Below are 22,224 nucleotides of genomic sequence, written 5' to 3'. Positions count from 1 at the left end.
ACCACTAGTATTCCCGGACTTGGCCATCATCTCATTTTTTCTCAGGGACCCCTAAAAATGCCTTCACTCACAGACAACAGGAAGCAGTCTAGAGAAGACGTTGCCTATATTCTCAAGAAGTGGGGTGGGTGCTTATTGATTATTTGATGACTTGTGGATGTTTGTTATCACTTAGGGAAATAGGAGAATATAAAATAAAAAGACAACTATTAATCTCAGATATTTTGCATTGGCATGATTTTAATACAGTGAAACAAATTTAAAGTTATTTTTGTTACACTGTACATATGTTTCTACTCTTGTTTAAGGTATTGCATCTATGCAGTTCATTTTTAAATATAAGGTAAAATTTTAGTTTTTGAAAGCTATTATTATAAACTATTTAGGATAATCAAAAAGCACAGGTTTGTAGTTAGTCATTTATAATAATCAAATTTGTAGATATGTTAAGTACATTGTCAAGATCATGTTGAGACATATTTTAGATAGCTAGATGGTCTTCAAATATTTCAAAGACCTAAAGAATATGACATCTAAAATGTTTTGTTAACATAGTGTTTTTAATGACAATGAGACACATCTGCTCCTGGCAGCACCAATATACTTCAGAGAAGATGATGGGCATTGAAGAAACTCCTTATGGAGTTTGCTTTCATTGTGGCAAAGCTAGCCATTTGGGCAAGAAACTGTTCTTGCGTGGACTGCCTGTCAGTATGCTGTATAAACTGGACATGCAAGACACACAAGAAAGTGACTGCTGAACTTTGCCAAAACAAGGCAAGAAAGTCCTTCCAAATTCCTGCTTCATAGAAGAGTCTTCCAGACACTCGAGGTCTATACACTGAGGATGGATGCCCCAGTGTTGCAGAGGAACTTTGGGTGACTGTCCAGGCAGCCAGATGTCTCTGTGTTAGGTAATATTATATCCTTCTGGGGCTTTGATGGAGTTGAAGACTAGGTAATTATAGTTGCAGTTTTCTTTAGTTATTACAGAAAGTAAATTAGGTATAAAGCTTTCAATTCACTAAGATAGGATAGATAATGGAGTATTTTCTCTAAATACAAATAAACTGAATATTGTAAATGTGATTCTTACTTGATAACTATTTTGTTGTATATAGTTTTATTATGTTAAAGTTAAAACCTTTCATTTTTATTTAGATAAAAGGGGGAAATGTAGAATATTGTTTGAAGATATGTTACTTTTTTCATGGTGTTAAATATCTGTTTAATGATGTAAAGATGTGTTTCATTCTTTTCTCTTGCATTTGTTTAACTCTTAAAGCTGTGTTACATTGCCTGTCTAAAACATCTGATTGGTCAAATAAAGAACTGAGTGGCCAATAGCAAGGCAAGAAAAAGGATAGGCAGGACTGACTGGCTGGCAGAGAGAGTAAATAAAAATCTGGGAAGGGAGGATCCGAGGAATGAGAAAAAGGAGGAGGGGGCCAGTCACCCAGCTAAACAGTAAGCCATGGAGTAAGAAGTAAAGAAGAGTATATAAAATAGAGAAAGATAGAAGCCCAGAGGCAAAAGTAGAAGGGATAATTTAAGTTAGAAAAGCTGGCTAGAAACAAGCCAAGCTAAGGCCAGGCATTCATAAGAAAGACTAAGCCTTCCTGTATTTATTTGGGAGCTGGGTGTCAGCCCCACACCCCAAAAAAGAGTAAAGAGTAAAAACAAACTAACAACAGTTAATTTCTTATCTCACAAACCAGGTAAAGGCTGACTCATGTTTACAACAAAGATGAACTAGAAAAGCAGCAATAAAAGAAACACCTCAAGGAAAATTTAACCTCTTTCTTGGTGACAATGCTGGGGATTAAACCCAGAGATTCCGCATTCTAGGAAGTCACTCTGTCACTGAACTACAGCTGACATTTAAATCAAGCACCATGCCTGGCATGTGTCTCAGTTTGCTAGGGAAAGTGACAGAAAAGTCCTGACACCTGCTTGGTGGGTAACCACTGGGGAAATTGATTTTCTTCCTTGTTTACATCACAGATGCAAATGTCACTATCCCAGCAATCAGAGTTAATGAAACTATGAACTACTTAATCTTATTTGTTGCTAACCTGGCACACTGAGACCTCACAAGTCATTCGGAGTACTGCTTGAGGAGACCTACAAGATTTGTTCCAATTTTGTAAAGTAAAACTGCTAACCAGTAATTGGTTTTAATAGAAAAAAATGTGGTTGTATTTAGTTATTGTTGTTATTATCCTAACAGTGTCAAAAGTAAACCACTGCATATGTATAAGCATAACCACACAGAATTGCCAAGTAAGCTGATAAGGAGAGAGAGAAGTGAAAGCTTCTGCCTCCTCCAGTCTTCCAGGATGGGATCACTCTTGCTATGTCCATCTCTAGATAAGGAACTGACTGCCTGTGGATGTCAGCAGGGTACCTCCAGGACATTCAACTGAGAGGCCATCTGATGATATCAGTACAGGACATCAGCTCCACTCCCCATGCTGTCTCTAGCAGCAGTGTGACATTGTGGTTTTGGATAATCAGGACCCAGAAAAAGGCAGGTGAGAGACTGACATTCCAGGATGAGGATCTCAGGGGCCCTTAGGCTATGAGTTTTGATAGATGCCGGAGACCAAACCCAGCTGGGACAATTAGAGGTTTGAGTTTACTAGATGTCATTCAAACTTTGGTCACAGAAGAGAACAAAGGAAGTAGAGTCATTACCTTCTAGAGTTACAAGGGTCACCGCAGGTAGGACAGCGTTCACAGGTGGGTCCTGAGGCTCCAGGGTTCCTGCAGACACACTTGCCACAGATGCAGTCCCCACGGCCGCTGCACAGCACTCCATCCTCAGAGGCACACGAGTCCCTGCTGGTTGTGCAGTTGCAGTACTCGCCAGTCCAGCCATCCCGGCACACACATTCACCGCAGTCACAGTCACCATTGTCTGGACAACACAGAAAATGCACACTCTGTTGCTTATGGCCCAAACCACGTCTAGGATGGGAAATATTTTCTTTTCTCCTTTTACCTTTAAACACTATCAAAGGTTGTGGTGGGATAGAGAGGGAGGCAAAGAGAGGAAATAGAGAGAGATAGGTAGATAAATAGATAATAGATAGACAGATAGATAGATGATAGATAGATAAATAGATGATAGATAGATAGATAGATAGATAGATAGATAGATAGATAGATAGATAGGTAGGTAGGTGCTTTATTTATTTATTTTTTTGGCCATGTGTATTTACTAATTTGCCTCCTAACTGAAAATCACTTACAGCAAACAGCATAAATAATCAGTAAAACTGAGACCATGCAGATAAGCCCACTAGAGCTCTTTGGCAAATTGTTCATTGGGTTTTAGGATGGAGATGAAGGGCGGACCTGAATTAACACCCATCCCTCTATATCAGTGGTTCTCAACATGTGGGTTGTGACTCCCCACATGGGTCACATATCAGATATCCTTGCATATCATATATTTACATTATAATTCATAACAGTAGCAAAATTAGAGTTAAGAAGTAGCCCTGAAACAATTGTATGGTTGGGGTCACCACCGCATGAATTGAAAGGTTCAGGCATTATGCTGGCCTGCCCCTGTTACCTGGCGGAATCCACTCAGGCGGAACCCTGGTCAGCGCAGGGTTCCATGGGAACTAAGTCTGCACGCAGGTGCAAAGGACCCCTTCAAAAGACAGACTCCTGCCCATTTACTCTCTCTCTACCCTTTCTCTCTACTCTCTCCATCTCTGCTCTTCTCTTCTCCCACCTATGCGCGCTCTCTCTCTCTCAATGGTGACCAGCCATGGCGGTCAGCCATTAACCCTGTTTCTCTTCTTTCCTACTCTCTCTACTCTGCCCGGCCTATCATAAACTGGTTAACATGTCTAATATGTCTCATCTTGTGTCTCATCTTCCTCTTCCTCTTCTTTTATTTCTAATTTAAGCAAAAATTTAACATGAAGAAATTTATTAAAGAATTATAGCATTAGAAAGTTTAAGGAGTTGAATAATTGAAAAATCCTCAAAAGCACAGGGATAAAAAAATATCTACTTGCACAGTGGTTGTGGTCAGGTGAAAAGTTCTAGTTCATATCCCCTGGTTAGCTCTCCCATTGGTACATACTAGGCACTGGCAAATCCATTATTCAACAGATCCTAACTGAGCATGTACTCTGTGCCAAAGATTCTACTGGACAAGAAGATGTGACAGTGTAATAGACTTCCTCCCATGCAGAGAGTAGAGTCAGCCCAGGTCACAGCAGGAGCAGAGCCACTCCCTCTGGAAGGATATAGAGATAATCTTGCTCATCACTGAATCTACCTATCCCTGGTCTCTGTTCCAGAAAAGATGGAAAGCAATTAGGAGAGCTGTTTTCCTCCTCTTCCCAGTGGGTCAAATTGCAATAAGCCTAATTTCATTCACCAATTTTTCGTCTGACTTCTAGCTATGTGGTGGGTAATGGAAACTAAGAGTCAATTATAGTTCCAGCTCTGAGTACACCTGGCAACAGAGATGCAGAATTCAACAGCATAAGGTTACTGAATGCATCCTCTAGTGTAGGAGGCTGGTGATGTATCACTTCCAATGCTAATTATGATACATTATGCCAAGTCTATGACACAGGGTGGAGTTTCTAAACTAAACAGGGATTTGGGAAGGTTTCAAGAGGAATGATGCTTGCGCTGATTTTGGAAGCTAAGAAGAGTTTGAGGAAGGGAGTCGCACATGTCTTAGAGAAAACAACAGCAGGTAATGGAAATGTGTACAATAGTCATAGTAGTTTCACAGGGCAGCACCAATAGTGTGGATGGCTATGGCAAAGGGAAGATGGGAAAGCCCATGGAATATTCTCCGAGAAGTGAGAGAATAAGAAGCCACATGGCTAAAGAAAGAATGTTTTCCCAGAAGTTTATGACATTTTATGTAAAGCAGTGACTTGAACAGATAGGTATGTGTGTAGACATATCCTAACCTCATAGAGAGGTCAAATGAGAGACAGGAAAGGCAGTTGCAAATGTCTTGCAGGAGCAGAGGCCTGACTCATGGCAGCATCCTTGAGAATAGAGATGAAGATAAGCAATGAAAGCCGGAATGCTCAGATCAGGGCATGACTGGTAACAATATAGCATGAAGAAGGAGAGTTGGAATCCCCTCCAGGTCAACAGGTTGGATAGCCAGCTGGTAGCATGGTTCCCTTTTAACTTGGAGTGAAAGCTGGCTTGTGGTTACTGCCGTACTCCAATACCTGGCATATCAGTTGTTGAATGACTGAATGGTCCTGGAGCCGAAGAGGAAAAGTTGCTTTGGGTGGGTTGGACAGTGAGTCTCTATGGCTCTGTTAAGTTTGGGAGAGAAAGGACTGTTGCATATCTTAGTAGGCAGTTGAAAATATACACATGAGACTGGAGGATGGGGCTTGGGATCTGTTAGGGAAAGGCTTCAGGTAAGGCAGTTGTGAATCAGGCCATCTCGGGCAAGCAGGCAGAGCATGAAGCCCTCTGGAGAACATCAGCCTGTAAAACATGGACAGAACCACTCCTCACAGGAGATTTCGAGAGGAAGGGGTGGTGGGAGTAATGCTGCTGCAGAAGCCCAGGACAGACTCGGATTGCAGGAGGAGGTGCACACTGATAAAGATAGAAGGGAGCTGCATTCATTTCAGAGACAGAAAAGGATGTGAGGCAATGAAAAGATGCACAGTAGCGATTCACAAGTCAGAGCCGATGGTAAAGATGGCTGTGGCATTCAAGAGCCCCTTCTGGATCAGGCCATAGAATGGCTTATGAAACAGTCTAAAATGGTAAGCAGCGTGTTTCAGGTAAGTACCCTTCCCGTGGAGTTCTGAGTGCTTGCCACAGATACTAAACTAGCATTCAGTGTTGCAAACAAATAGTATTTATTTACAAATTCCTAACAGATACCTTCCTTCAGAAAAAAAAAAAAAAAGGTGGCACACATAAAGCCATCTTGTACAGAAAGTTTTGCTCTTCTAGTGAAATTTGCAATTACCTAAGTTAGTCTATGCCCATGTTTACAGTGGTGCCTGGCTCTTAACTGAGCTCTACAAGGGCTAGTCAGAGGACATGTTCCTAAAAGCTATCCAGGAGGAAGAACTCGCAGGCAAAATCAGTCATTACTACTAAATGTTCTATTCTTTTATTTAAAACAAAGTAAAAATAAATAAACAGTGCACACTTCTACTTGTAGAAGATGCTGGTCAGTTCACTCTGATGGAAGACTGGCTTCTTTCCCGAAGACTTGGTTCTAGTAGTTAGTTACTTTTCTGACTTTGTCATTGGGCCTTAAGAGACTGACAATAGAGGAGTCCTTCATATAATGCTCCAAACCACAGTCATTTCAAAGTTGGGTTCTGAATGCTCCTGACATGTGTGTATCCTCTGTGGGTATGGATAGATGCATGTTTTCTCTATATATTATTCCATGTGGTATAATATTTAAGTGGCACACTTTTCAGATAAAAGATGGATCTAAATTTACTTGGGCCGATGACATTAAGACCCAATCCAGCTGCATTTCATAGCCTATGCAATTATAATTGAGTCAAGGAATTCAAAACTAAATGATTTGGGGGAAAACCAATAATTAATGTTTATGGATAATGATCTTGAAAACTACAATATCTCCCCCTCCCCTTCCTCAGGAAAGGGGGAGCATCTACAAAAGAGAGAAAAGCTCTGGGTTGTAATTCCTTCTGAAAATTAGCACAGTGCATAAATGTACAATTCCAGATGTCCAGAGGCTGTCCAGTACATCTCTGCATACAGAATTCCTTGGCAGTTTAGAAAACCCTTCCTGGAACATTAAAAATAAAAAAAAGACTGTCACAGCAAAAATATACAATGTGCCTTTCAGTACTTAGAAACGCTCTACTCCGCTGGCCTTGCAGGACCATCACCTAGGTCACTGAAGGTGCCAATTGATATCCTTGGGCAACAAATCATCTAGAGTACTTGTTCATGCCACTATAACGCCACCTTTGTGTTGATCTCATGTATAAGCAAGATGATAACCAAAGCTACAGAAAAATATTACCAGGCTCTTTTCAGAGGATAGATCTTTCTGGGATGCCATTAAAAAATAACTCTTAAGTGCATAATCATAAGAATTTTTTTCTCCAATGCCATTTGCCTGATGTGGCTCCTAGTCTCTTAGAATCAAAATAGACTAATGGAATTTGGGCAAGGATAAACAAAATCAATGGAGCCTTCTATCTATGAGTGCTTAGAAATGGTCGAAAGACACTGTATGACAAAGACATTGTGATAAAAGCCTTTCAGAAAAGCAGCAACGCTGTCAAGTCGATTACTGATGGTGTAAGTGAGATCCACACAAGTTGTGAGTGGCTTGTCTGGTGACTTCAGGCTATCACAGCTGGGAGGGCAGCATCTGTCCATAGGGAGGCACAGTTTCCATCCCTGTGCTGTGCACAGTCCTAGACACACAGAGGCCACTCCACCCATCCTAGCTGGATTTGAATACTTGTGTTTACATTTACTGTACCTCTAAGAGAAGGCACTGCAGTGTGAAGGAACTTGGCACTGGTGGGAGTTTCCAAGTCCAGCTATAGAAATCTTGTTTACTAAATAGAATTTCTTGCAATTCCTGCATCTGATATGACGAGTGTCAGTATTGTCTGACCTCTCTAACTATACAGTATATAGGTTGAGTAAACTCTTTTTGAGTGTATTCCTGATGCCCTGCACATGTTTTTTAAAAAGAAAGAAATGAAGATGGGGACACTATGTTGTAGAGTATGTGCCAGCAATTGCTGTTGTTTTAGGCCTTTTAACCCAGGGTTTAGGGGCTGGAATATTGGGAGGGTTACTATCCGCATTAGGTTAAATTAGGTTAGGTTACATCAGATTATGTCGCACCTGGACTTTCAGTACGTATTTGCCAGCGTTTAGAACATGCATTGCACTAGAAAGGCAGTGTGAGTGTCTACCAAATGTATGCTTCCTATGGTGTTGATGGCTTTGGCATTGACTAGTTTCTTGTCACCTACAGGTTGTGTCCTGCCTAAATCCAGTAAAAAAAAAACAAAAAAAAAACACTGATGTGGGTTTGTACAGAAGCACATACCACACACACACACACACACACACACACACACACACACACACACACACGCACGCACTTACACAGTGGAATCAGAAAGTGAAACTTTGAATGAAAAGGGGGAGGGAAGTGGATCTTTGGGGTAAATGCTTTCATGTGGTTTTTCAAAACACTTGGAATTCTTTGAGGCCTCCTTCCTTCCTTCCTTCCTTCCTTCCTTCCTTCCTTCCTTCCTTCCTTCCTTCCTTCCTTCCTTCACCTTTCCGAAAATAAGTTCCTCCCTTTCTTTCTTTTCATTTCCTGCTTTGTCTTTTGGTTTGTTTGTTTCATTTATGTATTTGCTCATGACTTCAGCTTCTGATCCTCCTCCCACTTCAACCTCCTGAGTACTGAGAAAATTAGCCTTTTGTATGCTGCTGACACTATGGTTTGGAAATAGAACTTTCTTAGTTTTCTATAAAGATGATGCTGTTTTGTTGTGTTGAGATGCCTGTTTACATCATGGGATAACCAGGGCATCTAAGCTTAGTCAAGAGCCAGTTAAACCTTCAGATTTAAAACTGTGTCAGCATAGTTGTAGTTCCTGACAGAATAGGTTATAATTGAATAAGTATATCATAGTAATTTTGAATTGTGTTTGATGTAGCATATTCTTTTCCTCTTTTTAAAAGATTTATTTTCAGCTATTTATTTTATTATTTGTATATACGCGTCTGTGCACACAAGTACAGGTGCCTGCACAGGCCAGAGGGATCTGACCCTGTGGAGCTGGAGTTACAGGCAGTTGTGAGCCATCTGACATGGTGTTAGCAATTGAACGAAGGTTCTCTGAATGTGCTGTTAACTGTTGGGCCCCTAAAACTTTATTTTTATTATTTGTATTTATGTATATGTGTCTGTAACAGTGAATGCCACATGTGTGCAGGTGCCCATGGAGGGTCAGAAGAGGGCATCAGAGCCCATGGAATGGGCATTATAGATGAAGAAAAGCCATGCATCCTGGGAACCAAATTCAGGTCCTCTAAAAAACAGTATATACTCTTAACCACAAAGCCATCCTTCCAGCCTCTAAAGTATATTCTTTTTGTTTGTTTGTTTGAGAGGAGCGTCTCACTATGTATGTAGTCTTGGCTGGTCTGAAGCTCACTCTGTAGACTAGGCTAGACTTGAACTCACAGAAATCTGGCTACCTCTGCCTCCAAGTGCTGGTACTAAAGGCATGTGCCCCCACCCCCACATCTGGCATCTGTAGTATATTCTTAAAGTATATTGTTTTTATATCTACAAAAGTTACAAAAGTATAGATATTTACATTTAAACTTTTCTTGAAATTTTCAAGAAATTCCAAGCTATTTCCCACTTCCACTCTTTTCATAGGCTTTCTCACAAGTGTTTGTGTCTAGCTTTACTTGAACCAATCCCTAACTTGGTACATTTGGTGAGTAGTCATGGCTAGGTATGATATAATTACCTATAATCCTAGTGCTTGGGAGCCTGAGACAGGAGGACTGTGAATCTAAAGATTGAGGGATAGGGAGGAGAGGAAGGAATAATATATATATGGAAAGAGAGAGAGAGATGTAAAATAAGTGAAGGCCCTTAATTCTACTTAGCATTTCTGTGCTTTATCCTCAGTTCTGTTCTTTTGGCAGTCTCTGTTAACTTCTCTCCCCACCCCACCCCAAAGTAAAAGATATAAGAATAGGGTCAGACCCAGTAACTTAATCTAGAAAAGTCTGACAGACAATGGAATTCAGATCATAGGCAGTTTTGTGGAACCTGGGTGGTAACTCGAAAGGCGACATTTCCAACTTTTATCTACTTAACCTTAAAAATAGTAATATTTAAATATAATGTAAATGTAAGTTCAATCGACAGAGATCTGACCCCAAAGGAATGTTACAAACAACAGCAAACGCAAGAAATAATCTAGTTATACCAAGTCTAATGATTCATCGGCAAATATTTATTGAACAGTGACTAAGCCCAGGAATGTGAGTAAGGAATGAAAGATGAAAAGCCCTCAAACAGCTGCTGTGTAAAAGATCCTGAGCTATATCCTACCTCCACAGAGCAGGCCTTTGTGTCGCAGACAGGAGAAGTTGTCACACTGGCAGTAAGTTCCGTAGATGCTCCCATAGGGAGACAAGTGGCAGATGCATTGCCCACAATAGCAGTCACCCCTTCCGCTGCATGAGGGGTGCCCCGGGGCCTCCTTGCAGGAATCTGTGCTCACTGTGTCCTCACCACACTCACAATGAGGACCCATATGGCCGGGGTTGCAGGCACATACCCCACACTGGAAGGAACCGTTCCCATTGTGGCACTTGGAACTGTTCACTTCTACTTCTCTCTGGCAGTCACAGTCACATTCTGCACTGACGAGTATCTCCAGGGTGTCCCCCAGCCCCACAGGCTTTATGGTAAGGCTCCGGCTTCTTTTCTCACAGTTGGATATGCTCACAGTCACATTGAAGGATGCCTGGAAAAGAAAACGGTGGTTATCCGCTTCCTCCACCCAGCAACCTGTAGGCTGGTAGGGACTGGAGGAGAAGGTTGAAGTTTTTGCAGGAAGATGAGATAGCTTCTGGCCTATCTGAATGATATTTCAAAGGATCTATTTGGTATCTGTAGGATTAATGTCTCTTTATTCCAGAAGACACCAAGGTAAAACACAGGCCAGAGCTAGGTTATAGAACCCAGCCAGCGCGGCCAGAACAAAAAGGGCCAGCGTCCCCACGTGCAGCCCCTTAAGAAGCTCCCTTACGTCACTCCAGCTTTCCTTCACCACGCCCCTCTGGGTGAGTCCCCAGGTCCACCTGGTACCTGCCCCAGGACTATTGGGCGGGGCTAGGGTGACTCCCTACAATTCCCCTTTTAGTCTAAGAGAGGATTAAAACTTAATAGTGTAAAATATCCAAAACTAACAATCATAAGGGTGAAATACAAGAAGATACAATAATCTGCTATGGTACATCCTATGTCTATTCTAGCTAAGTCTTAAAGTCATGTGGAAAAAGTGTCTAACTTGAACACCTTCTTCCAATCCCAACTCTAAACAATAAGAAGGTCATTCTTAACTAGGCTTACACTACCCTAATACACAATAATGGGGAACGGGGGCGTAGCATCTTCTAGGTTACTTCCTGCTGAAATGGGACGATGATAGTTATGTGGGGGCCCTGTGGAAAAAAAAATGCCAGTACAGGGAAAGTCTCTAATGAGGTATGTCTAGTCCATGTTAGATGAGATTTGTTTGATTGAAGATCTACGTAAGGGAGCTTCTTAAGGGGCCCCACATTGGGCGCCAGGTGTAGGATTAATGTCTCTTTATTCCAAAAGACACCAAGGTAAAACACAGGCCAGAGCTAGGTTATAGAACCCAGCCAGCTCGGCCACAACAAAAAGGGCCAGTGTCCCCACGTGCAGCCCCTTAAGAAGCTCCCTTACGTCACCCCGGCTTTCCTTCACCACGCCCCTCTGGGCGAGTCCCCAGGTCCACCTGGTACCTGCCCCAGGACTATTGGGCGGGGCTAGGGTGATTCCCTACAGGTATCTACTTACTGTATCCCCCACTTTCATGTGGGAGCATTTCTTCTGGTGTGAGAGGAGGACACCATTGTTACAGAGAGCTGTGAAAGTCAGGCTGAGTCCTTCTGTATCGCCTAGCACTTCCAGTTCCACCTCAGACCGCAGTTCCTTTAGTGTAGACAAGAAAAGGTTAAATGAAGTCAGAAGCAAAATTAAATCCATCCAGAAGAAGAACCCAACTTGTGCTAATTAAACTACAAAAGAAAGAACTAGGGAAATGACTCAGTGGGTAAAGCTCTCCCTGTGCAAGGGTGAGGCCTGAGTTCAGATCCTGGAACCCACATAAAGAGGGACTCTGGACTGTAAGCCTGGGACCTGGAGTCTAAAACGAGATGGCAGGCAAAGACAAGAGAAGCCTTGGGAGCATAATGGTTTATGTAGCAGTGAATTAACAAGAGACCCTGTCTCCAACAAGGTGAAAGATGAGAACCACACCCACATGCATGATGGGGTACATGTGAGTGTGCTCATGCATGTACCCACAATATACACATACAAGGATAAAGCAAACAACTATAAATTAAGAAAACTAAATTGGATATAAAATTCACCATTTCACTAGTCAAGCAATATATGTGACATATATATATATATATATATATATATATATATATATATATATATATATACACATATATATGTATATATATATTTCTCAGACATCATCAATTTTGAGATACACTATCTTATGGCAATTAAGCTATGACAACATATCTAAAGGCGGTTTTGCACATCATGTGACAGGCAGGAGTCAATAATTGCCTGAAAGTTGTTTCATCCATTCTGGAAGACTCAGCAAATTCTCCTGACCTGGGTTGCATAGCTTGGTATCAAAAAGATAATTATTTTGCTTACTCTCCAGTAGTAAAACATAACAATGGTGTCCTTGGCTTGTATGTATCGCTGTTTCTTATTCTCATAGAGCAGCCCAGGCCTGCTTTGTGAGCAGAGCAGAATTGCATCCATCCCAAACAAAGAACATTTGCTTCACTGATGTCAAATTTACACCCTGCTGCTTTGTTGGGCACATTTTTGCATACATAACAACTTTTCATCTTGGTGTTGAATCATAGTTCAAAAAACCTTAGGTATATTTTACAACAGCCCCTATACAACACATAAATAAAAAATGTGTGTAATGACTTGAAAGGGCAATAATGTCAATTGTGGATGAACACTATACCATGATTGCCACCTGGCATATGGTGGCTGTAAGGACCTCACTGATTACAAAATGGATCTATATTTGTTTTCTTGCCATGCTACAGATCAAACATAGGGCCTATAGCCACAACCCCAGCCCTCATTACTGAGTTATAGAGTTATACCCTCTAGTCCTCCAAATTTTAGAGGTGGTAAAGTACAGTGTGTGTGAGAATTTTGCCTTAAAGTTATTTGGGGGAATTATTGTGCCTTGAGTGTCAAGTCAAATCTTGGATAAGACTAGATTTATGTTCTGAAAGGCTCTCATCTTACCCTTTCTATTCCTTGCTTACTTAGAACATATGTAATGAGACAAAACCACACCATCAAACAATAAACACACCTAACATATTATGAGTTGAGTTATATTTCAGTCCATCCAAAAGGTTTTAGGTTCCTATCTATTTCATGGCTTGCATATATCTTCCTTCCTTCCTTCCTTCCTTCCTTCCTTCCTTCCTTCCTTCCTTCCTTCCTTTCTTTGTATCTATCATCTATCTATCTTATCTTTCTTTGTATCTATCTATCTATCATCTATCTACCTATGTACCTACCCACCTACCTACCTAGCTACCTATGTGTGATACTGGGGGTGGAATGTACTAGGTAAGCACTCTACCACTGAACTGTAGCCTCTCCCCTCATTTTTTGCATTACAAAAGCACATTTAGCCTCAATTATTTTCTGAAGTATAATGTTGCCAACTGCACAGAAAGATAACTCTACTTCTTCCAAAATCCAGTATGTGTGTGCAGTAATGCACATATGTACAAGTGTGTGTGGAAGCTACAGGACACCTCAGGTGTTGTTCCTCAGAGACCATCCACCTTGTCTTTTGAGTCTGCATCTCTCACTGGCCTCATACTCAACAAGTTGGCCAGGTTGGCTGACCAGCAAACTCCAGGGGTCTACCTATCTCTGCCTTCACAAAAATGGGACTGCAAGTATGTCCCTCTTTCCCCAGCATTTCTGTGTGGGTTCTGGGGATTCAACACAAGTGCTCATGCTTGTAAGGTAATCACTGTATTGAACAAGCTATCACCCCAGCCTTCCAAAGTGTGCTTATGCTGAAATCATGAAGAATTAAGAGATACTGTTGCAGAGAGTGGCAGAGCGAGTCAGATGTTAGGTAAGAAAGTAGGGATGTGTGCTGGTGACAGTAATAAGGACTAGTGGGTGGAATTGCCTAACCTAAATGAAGAGAATCTCAGCATTGAAATAATAGAGCACTAGTGTGCAAATTTGATTGGGAATATTATTAACATGTATTTCCCAAGGAAAGAATATAAATGCTAATTTATATTTCTCATCATTCCATTCATTAATTTTTTTAAGCCTCTCCTACAAGGCTAGGCAAAGCACACAAATGAATTCCTTCCTAGAGGTTAAATTCCAGTAGAGGAGTCGACCCCGGGACCACTGACACTTCAGTCACCTTTAGGAATTAGTGAGTGGGTGAGCGAGTACACAACCAGTTTTAATTTTTTTTAAATATCAAGGTGGCATTTAAAAAATACTTAGCTAATGTTCACAGCCACCAATTGCTTGTGCCTTGCATGAAGTTAATCAGAAGCCCTTTGATTTCTCTCTGTATATTTTTTCTTTATATATTGAAGAAGATATTCAGTCTATAGATTCCTCTACATGAAAGTCTTTTTCAAATACATTCAAGAATAACAGGGTAAAAAACTAATAATTCTAGACAAGTGTCACAATCTCTTGCATATGCCACCTCACAGATCCTATTGCTCCAACATGAACTCCAGGATAAGGTAACTCAGCAGAGTGATAGGTGCTTCTTGGTATTTTCTTTAATATACGCGAGTGTTTTGCCTATATGTATGCCTGTGTACCATGTATGTGCCTGGTGCCAGTGGAGGCCAGAAAAGGGCATCAGATCCCCCTGGAACTAGAATTACAGATGGTTGTGAGATGTCATGTGAGTGTTGGGAATCAAACCCAGATCCTTCGCAAGAGTAGCCAGTGATACTAACCCCAGAGCCATCTCTTCGATCCCAAGCCTTGGTATTTTTGTGAGGCAATAAATAATGACTCAAGATTCCATTCAAATGTGTAATGACTTGACCTTTGCTACCTTGTAAATTTTGTGAGCAATTTGGGGATGCAAAGAGAGACATACCCTGGATGGAACAGAGCGAGCAGGGGCATGGAGAGGCTTGACTGACATAAAGGGTAGACGTTTTTGACAATCCACTGTTTCCTTGTTTGCCTAATTTCTTTGAAGTGGTTAGCAGTCAACACTTTTAAGAGTATAAAGTTAAAGAAAATGGAATGCATTATAATCCAGTGAAGTATTGCTCTGTGATTCTATTTGATTCTACACATTAGAACTTTAATTAGTGCATGAGAATGAGGAGGGGGTGTTTCTGTGTGTTTTGTTGACAGTGCTTCCTGTCTGGAAGAATTTTAAGGATGAGCTGACATGATGATTAATTTTTGATAGGTGCTAAGAAAGCTGCAATGTCTGAGCATTGCTAGGAAGGGAAATCCTTCACCATTGGACAGTTTTCTGGATAGAACTGTGTTTCATTCTCTGAACAAATGACATCTTTGTGAGGGGCCAGTTTGCTTTCCATCTTGTTGAACAAGTTTGAAAATCGGTGGGGTGCTGCCAAAATCATGCTGGAGGTATTTCTCTTTTCAAAATACGTCTTCCCTTCCTCTGAATGTCTGCAGGATGCCTGTGAAAGGAATCTGAGGAGGACTAGCTTTTTCCAAAGCTTCTCAGGTGAATCTGGCCTGTTATTCAATCAAGGAACACTGGCTTCATATATAGAAGCCATTATTAGAGTATATCATTACATATGGGTCATGAAAGTGCAATTTTCAAACATCAAAAATTTGGAGAATTTAATTCATTCATTATTAGGTAAATACTCTTTGAAGTAAGACTAGAGCTGCATGATTTTTAAAAGACTTTTCATGCCTGTCCAAATTGGAGTGTTATTATTGTTAGACCCCCGGAAAACTCAGGCCTCCGGGGTCTCAGCCCAGGACCACGGTCACCCCAATCACCAGGCAGATTCGAAAGCTTGATGCAGACAGCATGAGGTTTTATTGTTGTTCGGGTCTTTCACCCACCTGCCATGGCGGATGGCTAGCAAAGACAGCTCGAAGGGGCTGCATAGAGATCTTGTAGGACAGCATAAGGGGAGTGTCTAGGGGTATGCACAGGCTTAGGATTGGTGTGCCGCCAGGTTTGGAGGGCTTGCCCTGTGTTGATTGGCCAACTGGTTGTTATGGCCCATAGGCCCTCCCAGGGTGGTTGCTATGCTCTGCGCATCATTGCTGTGCACTTGTCCATAAAGCACACCCAGAGCCGTAAAGCATAGCACCACCAGCTAACTTCTGATTGGTTCCTTGCAACGAGGCAGGCACCTAACCTCTAGTGACCAAGGCAAGGTCAGAAAAGCATGTGTTACTGTCATGGCTGCCGAAAGGGGCAGGCATCTGACCTTAGTGACTAAGACAAGGTCAGACAAATACGTGTTTGGCTGTTATGGCTGCCGAAATGGGGAGCTGGTCCCTTCAATTATTATTATTATTATTATTATTATTATTATTATTATTATTAATTTTTCAGTCAGGAAAGGAATATGATATTTAGGATCAAAATAAAAAGAGCAGTGGCAACTGGTCATCTAGTGTTGACCACCTGAGTTAGACAATGGGTACAAAGAAAACACAGCAACTTTATATATATGTCTTTGTTGAGGAGGGGAATTCTGTCCTCAGTATGGCTTCACAAGTCAACACACACACACACACACACACACACACACACACACACACACACACACACACGAAAATCTATCTGTATCTATCTTATATCTTTCCCTGTTTTTGTGATAAAATATTGTGACAGAAACACCTGAAGGGATGAATTGTTTATTTTAGCTCAGAGTTCCAGGCTACAGTGGGGAGGTCAAAGTTCCTGGAGCTTGAAGGAACTACCATGTGGCAGTTAGAGGAGAGCCTGCCTCACTTTGCTCCCCCAAGCTCCTGCCCGACTGCTCCACCGTGATGGACTCCAACCTGAAACTATGAGCTCAAAACTAGCCTTTCTCCCTTAAGCTGTTCTTCTCAGGATGTTTTAGTGGAGCAACAGGGAAACTTAGACAGGGCCCTCTGCTGCTCCAGATATACACAGTAGGGGACCTGATACACCGAGGGCTTGGTACGCTTTTAGTATTTGGGTTTGTGGTCAGGCCTTGTAGTTTTGTTTGTGTTTGATCTCTCTTTGAACCCATGGAGTTGGTTCCCCACATAACTGTTACTCACTGGCAATTTAGGCTGATTTTTGTTTTGTTTTGTTTTGTTTTAAGCAGAGAGGAGTTCAGTTCATGCCTCCGAGTCTTTCTGTTGTATTCAAGTTTTGTTGGAGGCCACACATCTGCAGGCCATCATTCTAAAACAGCTTCAGTTTGGGGTCAGGACTTTGCTTTTCTCATCTGCTTTTTCCACCCATCTGGGAAGATGGGTCAATGAAGTAAATAAAAATCTATATTTTAGCTGCATGAATGCAGAGGGATTTTCTCTGGATGAGCAGTCCTTCTACCAACAAAAGGAAGTGTGTTTCGATACCCACATCTGAGTGTCTAGATACCAATGGAATGCTGAAAAGAAAGCCAACTGCTTGCAAAGGGAAATAGCCTACTTCATAAGCAGAGATGATCAGCTGAAGAATGTTCCCGGAGTCCTTCTGAAGCAGTCCCACCGTGGCTCCAGGAATGAGCTTTGCATAATTCTGTAAACAACAACCACGAAAGAACAGGGGATGAGTCAGTTTTGATTGTTCATGATAACAGAAATGCCAAGTGCAGAGATCCATTTGCTATCTGTGACCCACCTCTATTTAACTGGCCCCAGGAAAGCAGGCTCCCTCTGGATCTAAGATGCCACTGGGGAAATCTAGGTCTGCCATGTTCCACAGCTGTGATTTATATCATATCAGAGTCAAGTCTCAGGTCCTAATAAGATTTATAAGACATCCTTTGTCCAGAAGTTTGGGGCAGGCCTCCACGAATGTCTCTTTCTTTACCCATTGTTGCAGAAACCAAATTTTGGTGCACACATGGGCAAGGAAGGAATCAGGGTGTTTCAAGTTATTAGGTCTAGAGCTCTTAATGAGCAATCAGCTAGTAGAGAAGGGAGTGAACTCTTGTATGTTATCTATTAATTCCCCACTTCTACCTGTAATGAGCAACCCTCCAGGGAGTCAGATTAGTCCCAGAGTTGATTGGGATTGTTCCTCCCTGCATCACGGTTGCTTAGAACTAATCCTAAACAGTCTGCATTCTCTGCTTACACTGACCTGAGATGTCCTTTCCACCTGAGGAGGACTTTCACTATGGGTTCATCAACAGTCTAGCCATGGAGTGTGGCCAGGAGATGTGGCATTGCTAGGAGTAAGTTAGTTTTCTAGCCGGCGAACTGATCTCATTTAAATTTTATGTTGTAAACTTTATTTTCAAATGAAAAGTGTGTGTGTGTGTGTGTGTGTGTGTGTGAGAGAGAGAGAGAGAGAGAGAGAGAGAGAGAGACAGACAGACAGACAGACAGACAGACAGACAGACAGACTCTACAGGTCAATGTTGAGTGCCTTCCTCTATTGTTCTCCATCTTAGTTATATATTCGGATTTGCATTTGTCTGTAGGGTGTATGTGTGATTGTGTGTGTGGAGGCTTGGGGTTGATGTCAGGGGTCTTTCTCAATCATTTTCCACCTTATACACAGAGTCAAGCTCTCTCATTGAACTCAGAGGTAGTCATTTGGCTAATTGGGAAACTCAGCGTGATTCAAAAATTCTCTCTCTCTGCTAGGATTAAAAGCAAGCTTTTAATATTCATCCCACTTTTCTTTGAATTCTGGGACTCTGGACCCTGATCTCCATTAGTCATCTCCCTGTCCTTTTCACCTGAATTTTTGAGACAGGTTCTGTCATTGGAACTTGAGCTTGGCAATTTGGCTATGCTGGCTAGCTAGCAAGCTGCAGGGATCCTCTGCCTTTGCCTCCCCAGTGCTGGAATTACAGGTACATGCTGCTGCTCATAGCCCTTGTGGGTTTGCTTGTTTGTTTGTTTGTGGGTTCTGGGGATCTGAATCCAGGTTCTCATGCTTGCAGAACCAACCCTTTATTGACTGAGCTATCTCTGTAACCCAGAGTAACCCAGATGGGAAGTTTTCGGAAACACATCCTGTCTGTCTCTGCCTTCTTAGACAGAGACTCCTAAGAAGGCATTGGCGCTATTTTTTTTTTTTTTATAGAAATGAAGTTATACTTTCAACATTAACTACAATTCTACAATCATCCAAGTATTCCTTAATCCATGGAGAAGTCAAGCTTTGTAGAAAACACCTAGAATTTTGTGACTCTGGGGAGGGCAAGGTTCAAGTTTTGTGAACTTGAGGTGAGCTCGGCCTACACAGTGAAAGTTTCATGACAGCTTGGTGCATTTACAGCAAGACAATTTCAAACAAAATAAAGCAAACATTAAGGAAAGAAATAAAATAGATCCCAGGACCACCAGCCAGGGTGGACACCACCCACAATGGGCTGGGCCCTCGTCCATCAATCACTAATTAAGAAAATGACTCAAGGACACACAGGCTTACCTACAGCCTAGTCCTATGATGCATTTTTTTTTTTCCTAGTCGGGAGGGCATTCAGTGAATACTGAACTGCCTGTGTTTATTGTTTAAAGTCTTTTTATACCCCCATTAAAGGAGGGGGAGAAGGCAGAAGACTTTTTAAAATTTTTCTTTAAAAAATATTTCCTCCTCTAGGAAGGCCATAGCTTGAAAAGGGAGGTAAGAATAAAGGGAAAGAAAGACGCAATCACTCTCATACCAAGGGACCATAGCCGTATTGCTTTCAATTCTTGTGTTTGCTGTAAAATATTTTCTACCTTTTCCTTAAATCCTCAGTTGCACCGTGACACACATTTGCTGACTTGCTCATCTAAATCTCAGTATGTATTAGGAAGCCTTATGATGCTAGACAATAACAAGAGATAACACCCTGTCAGCTGTGGTTTTCTACATTCCTGTGTCATGAATCAGACAATGAAATTAAAATTCTGTGTAGAAAAGCATAAATAAGCATCAAGTTACAATTTAGGGTATTTCTTATAGGTTCAAGGAAATTTTGGCATCCTATCTGTGCTGGCTTGTTTTATGTCAACTTGATGCAAGCTGTAGTCATCCCAGAGGAGGGAACCTTAATTAAGAAGATACCTCCATAAGACTGGGCTGCAGGAAAGCCTGTAGGTCATTTTCTTAATTAGTGATTGATGGGCCAGGGCCCAGCCCATTGTGGGCGGTGGTCCTTGGTTCTATTAGAAAGCAGGCTGTGCAAGCCATGAGGAACAAGGGGCCAGGGCCCAGCCCATTGTGGGCGGTGGTCCTTGGTTCTATTAGAAAGCAGGCTGTGCAAGCCATGAGGAACAAGTCAGTAAGCAGCATTCCTCCATGGTCTCTGCATCAGCTCCACACTCCCGGTTCCTGCCCTGTTGAAGTTCCTGTCCTGACTTCCATCAGTGATGGGTAAGCCTAATAAACGCTTTCCTTCCAAGTTGCTTTTGGTCATGGTGTTTCATCAGTCCAATAATAACCCTAACTAAGACACTATCTTATTTCAAAGATAACGGAAGTGTTTCAGGAAATGCTCAATTAGAATAATTATCATTAATTACAATAGTGACTGTCAGAAGTCAGGTGGAGGGGAAGGGAGCTGAGGCAGGTGAAGGGCTGAGGGCAGCAATGGCAGGTGGCACTCCTCGTTTTACTCCTTCCAATCACATCATGTTGGCAAAGGCCCCTTCCATTTCCCAGGGTAAGGGAGAGCTTGTGAAAATGGAGGAAGGCCCTCTGCTTGGCTGACTTACCTCTTCAAATAAACACATGTCACTAGGGCCATGAAGCATGAGGCTGTGGTTAACAGCAAATACCTAAATAGCTTGAATTCCACTCAAGAGGAACCAGAATGTGTGTAAATTTGCTTGTGAAATTCCACATGAGCTGTGGAAACCTTTGTTCCTGACAAAGAAAGGTTTAGATCCTTTTAAAAAGGAATTTCAAGGCTCTTAGCTGGGCATGGAGTTGCCACTCTTGAAGGACATCTTAGTATCCACAAGGATGAGCTGTTGTAATTTTGCAAGCACCAGTTCAAGTGGCTCTGAATTTGGGGTTAATTCTTGACTAATGACGCTGATCCCATCCGCTTCCTAATGCCTAATTACGATCCTGCATGTGGTATGACATTTGGCATTTGGCTATTAGGACAAGTGGTTAATGTTAATCACTCTTGCTGATTGCCGCTAGAGCCAGGGTACAAAGGCGCTGGCAGCCAGTAGCAGTAGCCAGTGATGACACCGACAATTATACAGAGGAAAACTATTAATTAATTTTTGAATGCTGATTTTCCCCTAAACTATTTCAAATAATTAACTAAAAACATGACAACTTGGCTTAGTGGTCTAACACTGTGAAAAATTATACTTTAAATCGTTATAGTATTATGATTACTCTAAGTGTGTATCAAATGCCTTTCCTTCATTAAAATCTTAAAGTGGTGTTATAAATTGTTGTGATTAAACATGTTTAAAGTTAGAGAAAGCGCTGCTTTTTATGCATGCTGATGAATGACAGCCCCGTGACTCAGACAGATGAGGCTGACTCCTGGCATTAGCAGCAGCGAAGGTCGTAAACATGATGGCACATGAGCTGATTAGAAATTCAAAGTCCCACTCTCCATTATCCTTCTGAGGATTATCCTAATTACAGACTCTCCTGGACCCCCCCTGCTATACCTCCCAGGAGTTCCTGAGTTTGCTTGTGCTTTTGGATCACCTGAGTTTTCTTATTTATTTTTTTCCCTCTGTTTCCATCTCAAAAAAAAAAAAAAAAGTGTGTTTGTGAGTGAGAAGGGGATCACTCAGCAGGTAGGCATCAGAGGACACTGTGCCCCAAATGCACACCCACACTCTGACCTCCCCTTCAGAGAGCAACTCCATGCTCAGCTCAGTGGTGTTTAATGTCTGGCTGTCACACCCGTTTGGCTAAGAGCAGAGGAATGTATGGTCACACCCATGCCACCTGTGGACTGATAGCCAGTGGCTTTCTCCTATGATAGACTCTGAGCACCTTGGTGAATATTCCTGTGCTTTGGGAGGGCTCTTAGCATTCTGCCCTGCTAGGGACAGCTCCTGGCAGGATGCCCATTACTACTCTGGTACACTTCCTGTTGAACTCTCAAGAGCACCACCGACTTTTAGGTGGGTGTTTATATTGACTGTCCTCTTTCTGGTCATCTTGATTATTTTTTGTCCTGAATGGTGGTGACACA

General features: G+C 41.8%; 1 protein-coding gene across 1 annotated transcript in view; it reads right to left on the bottom strand.

Moving 5' to 3' along the window:
* Nucleotides 1-22,224, bottom strand: part of Itgb6 (integrin subunit beta 6) — an 82,060-nt gene that overhangs the window by 19,552 nt on the left and 40,284 nt on the right. Inside the window, exons 9-12 of the mRNA XM_035446632.1 lie at nucleotides 17,535-17,624; nucleotides 11,627-11,761; nucleotides 10,127-10,544; nucleotides 2,698-2,920 (exon numbers count right to left, since the gene is read on the bottom strand). Of these exons, the coding sequence (XP_035302523.1) occupies nucleotides 2,698-2,920; nucleotides 10,127-10,544; nucleotides 11,627-11,761; nucleotides 17,535-17,624 (866 nt within the window). The remainder of the gene's footprint in view (nucleotides 1-2,697; nucleotides 2,921-10,126; nucleotides 10,545-11,626; nucleotides 11,762-17,534; nucleotides 17,625-22,224) is intronic.

The sequence above is a fragment of the Cricetulus griseus genome, chromosome 6 (genome assembly GCF_003668045.3).
Source record: "Cricetulus griseus strain 17A/GY chromosome 6, alternate assembly CriGri-PICRH-1.0, whole genome shotgun sequence".
Classification (NCBI taxonomy): Eukaryota; Metazoa; Chordata; class Mammalia; order Rodentia; family Cricetidae; genus Cricetulus; species Cricetulus griseus.
Note: the sequence above shows the minus strand (reverse complement) of the source record. Positions and strands in the feature narration are given on the sequence as shown.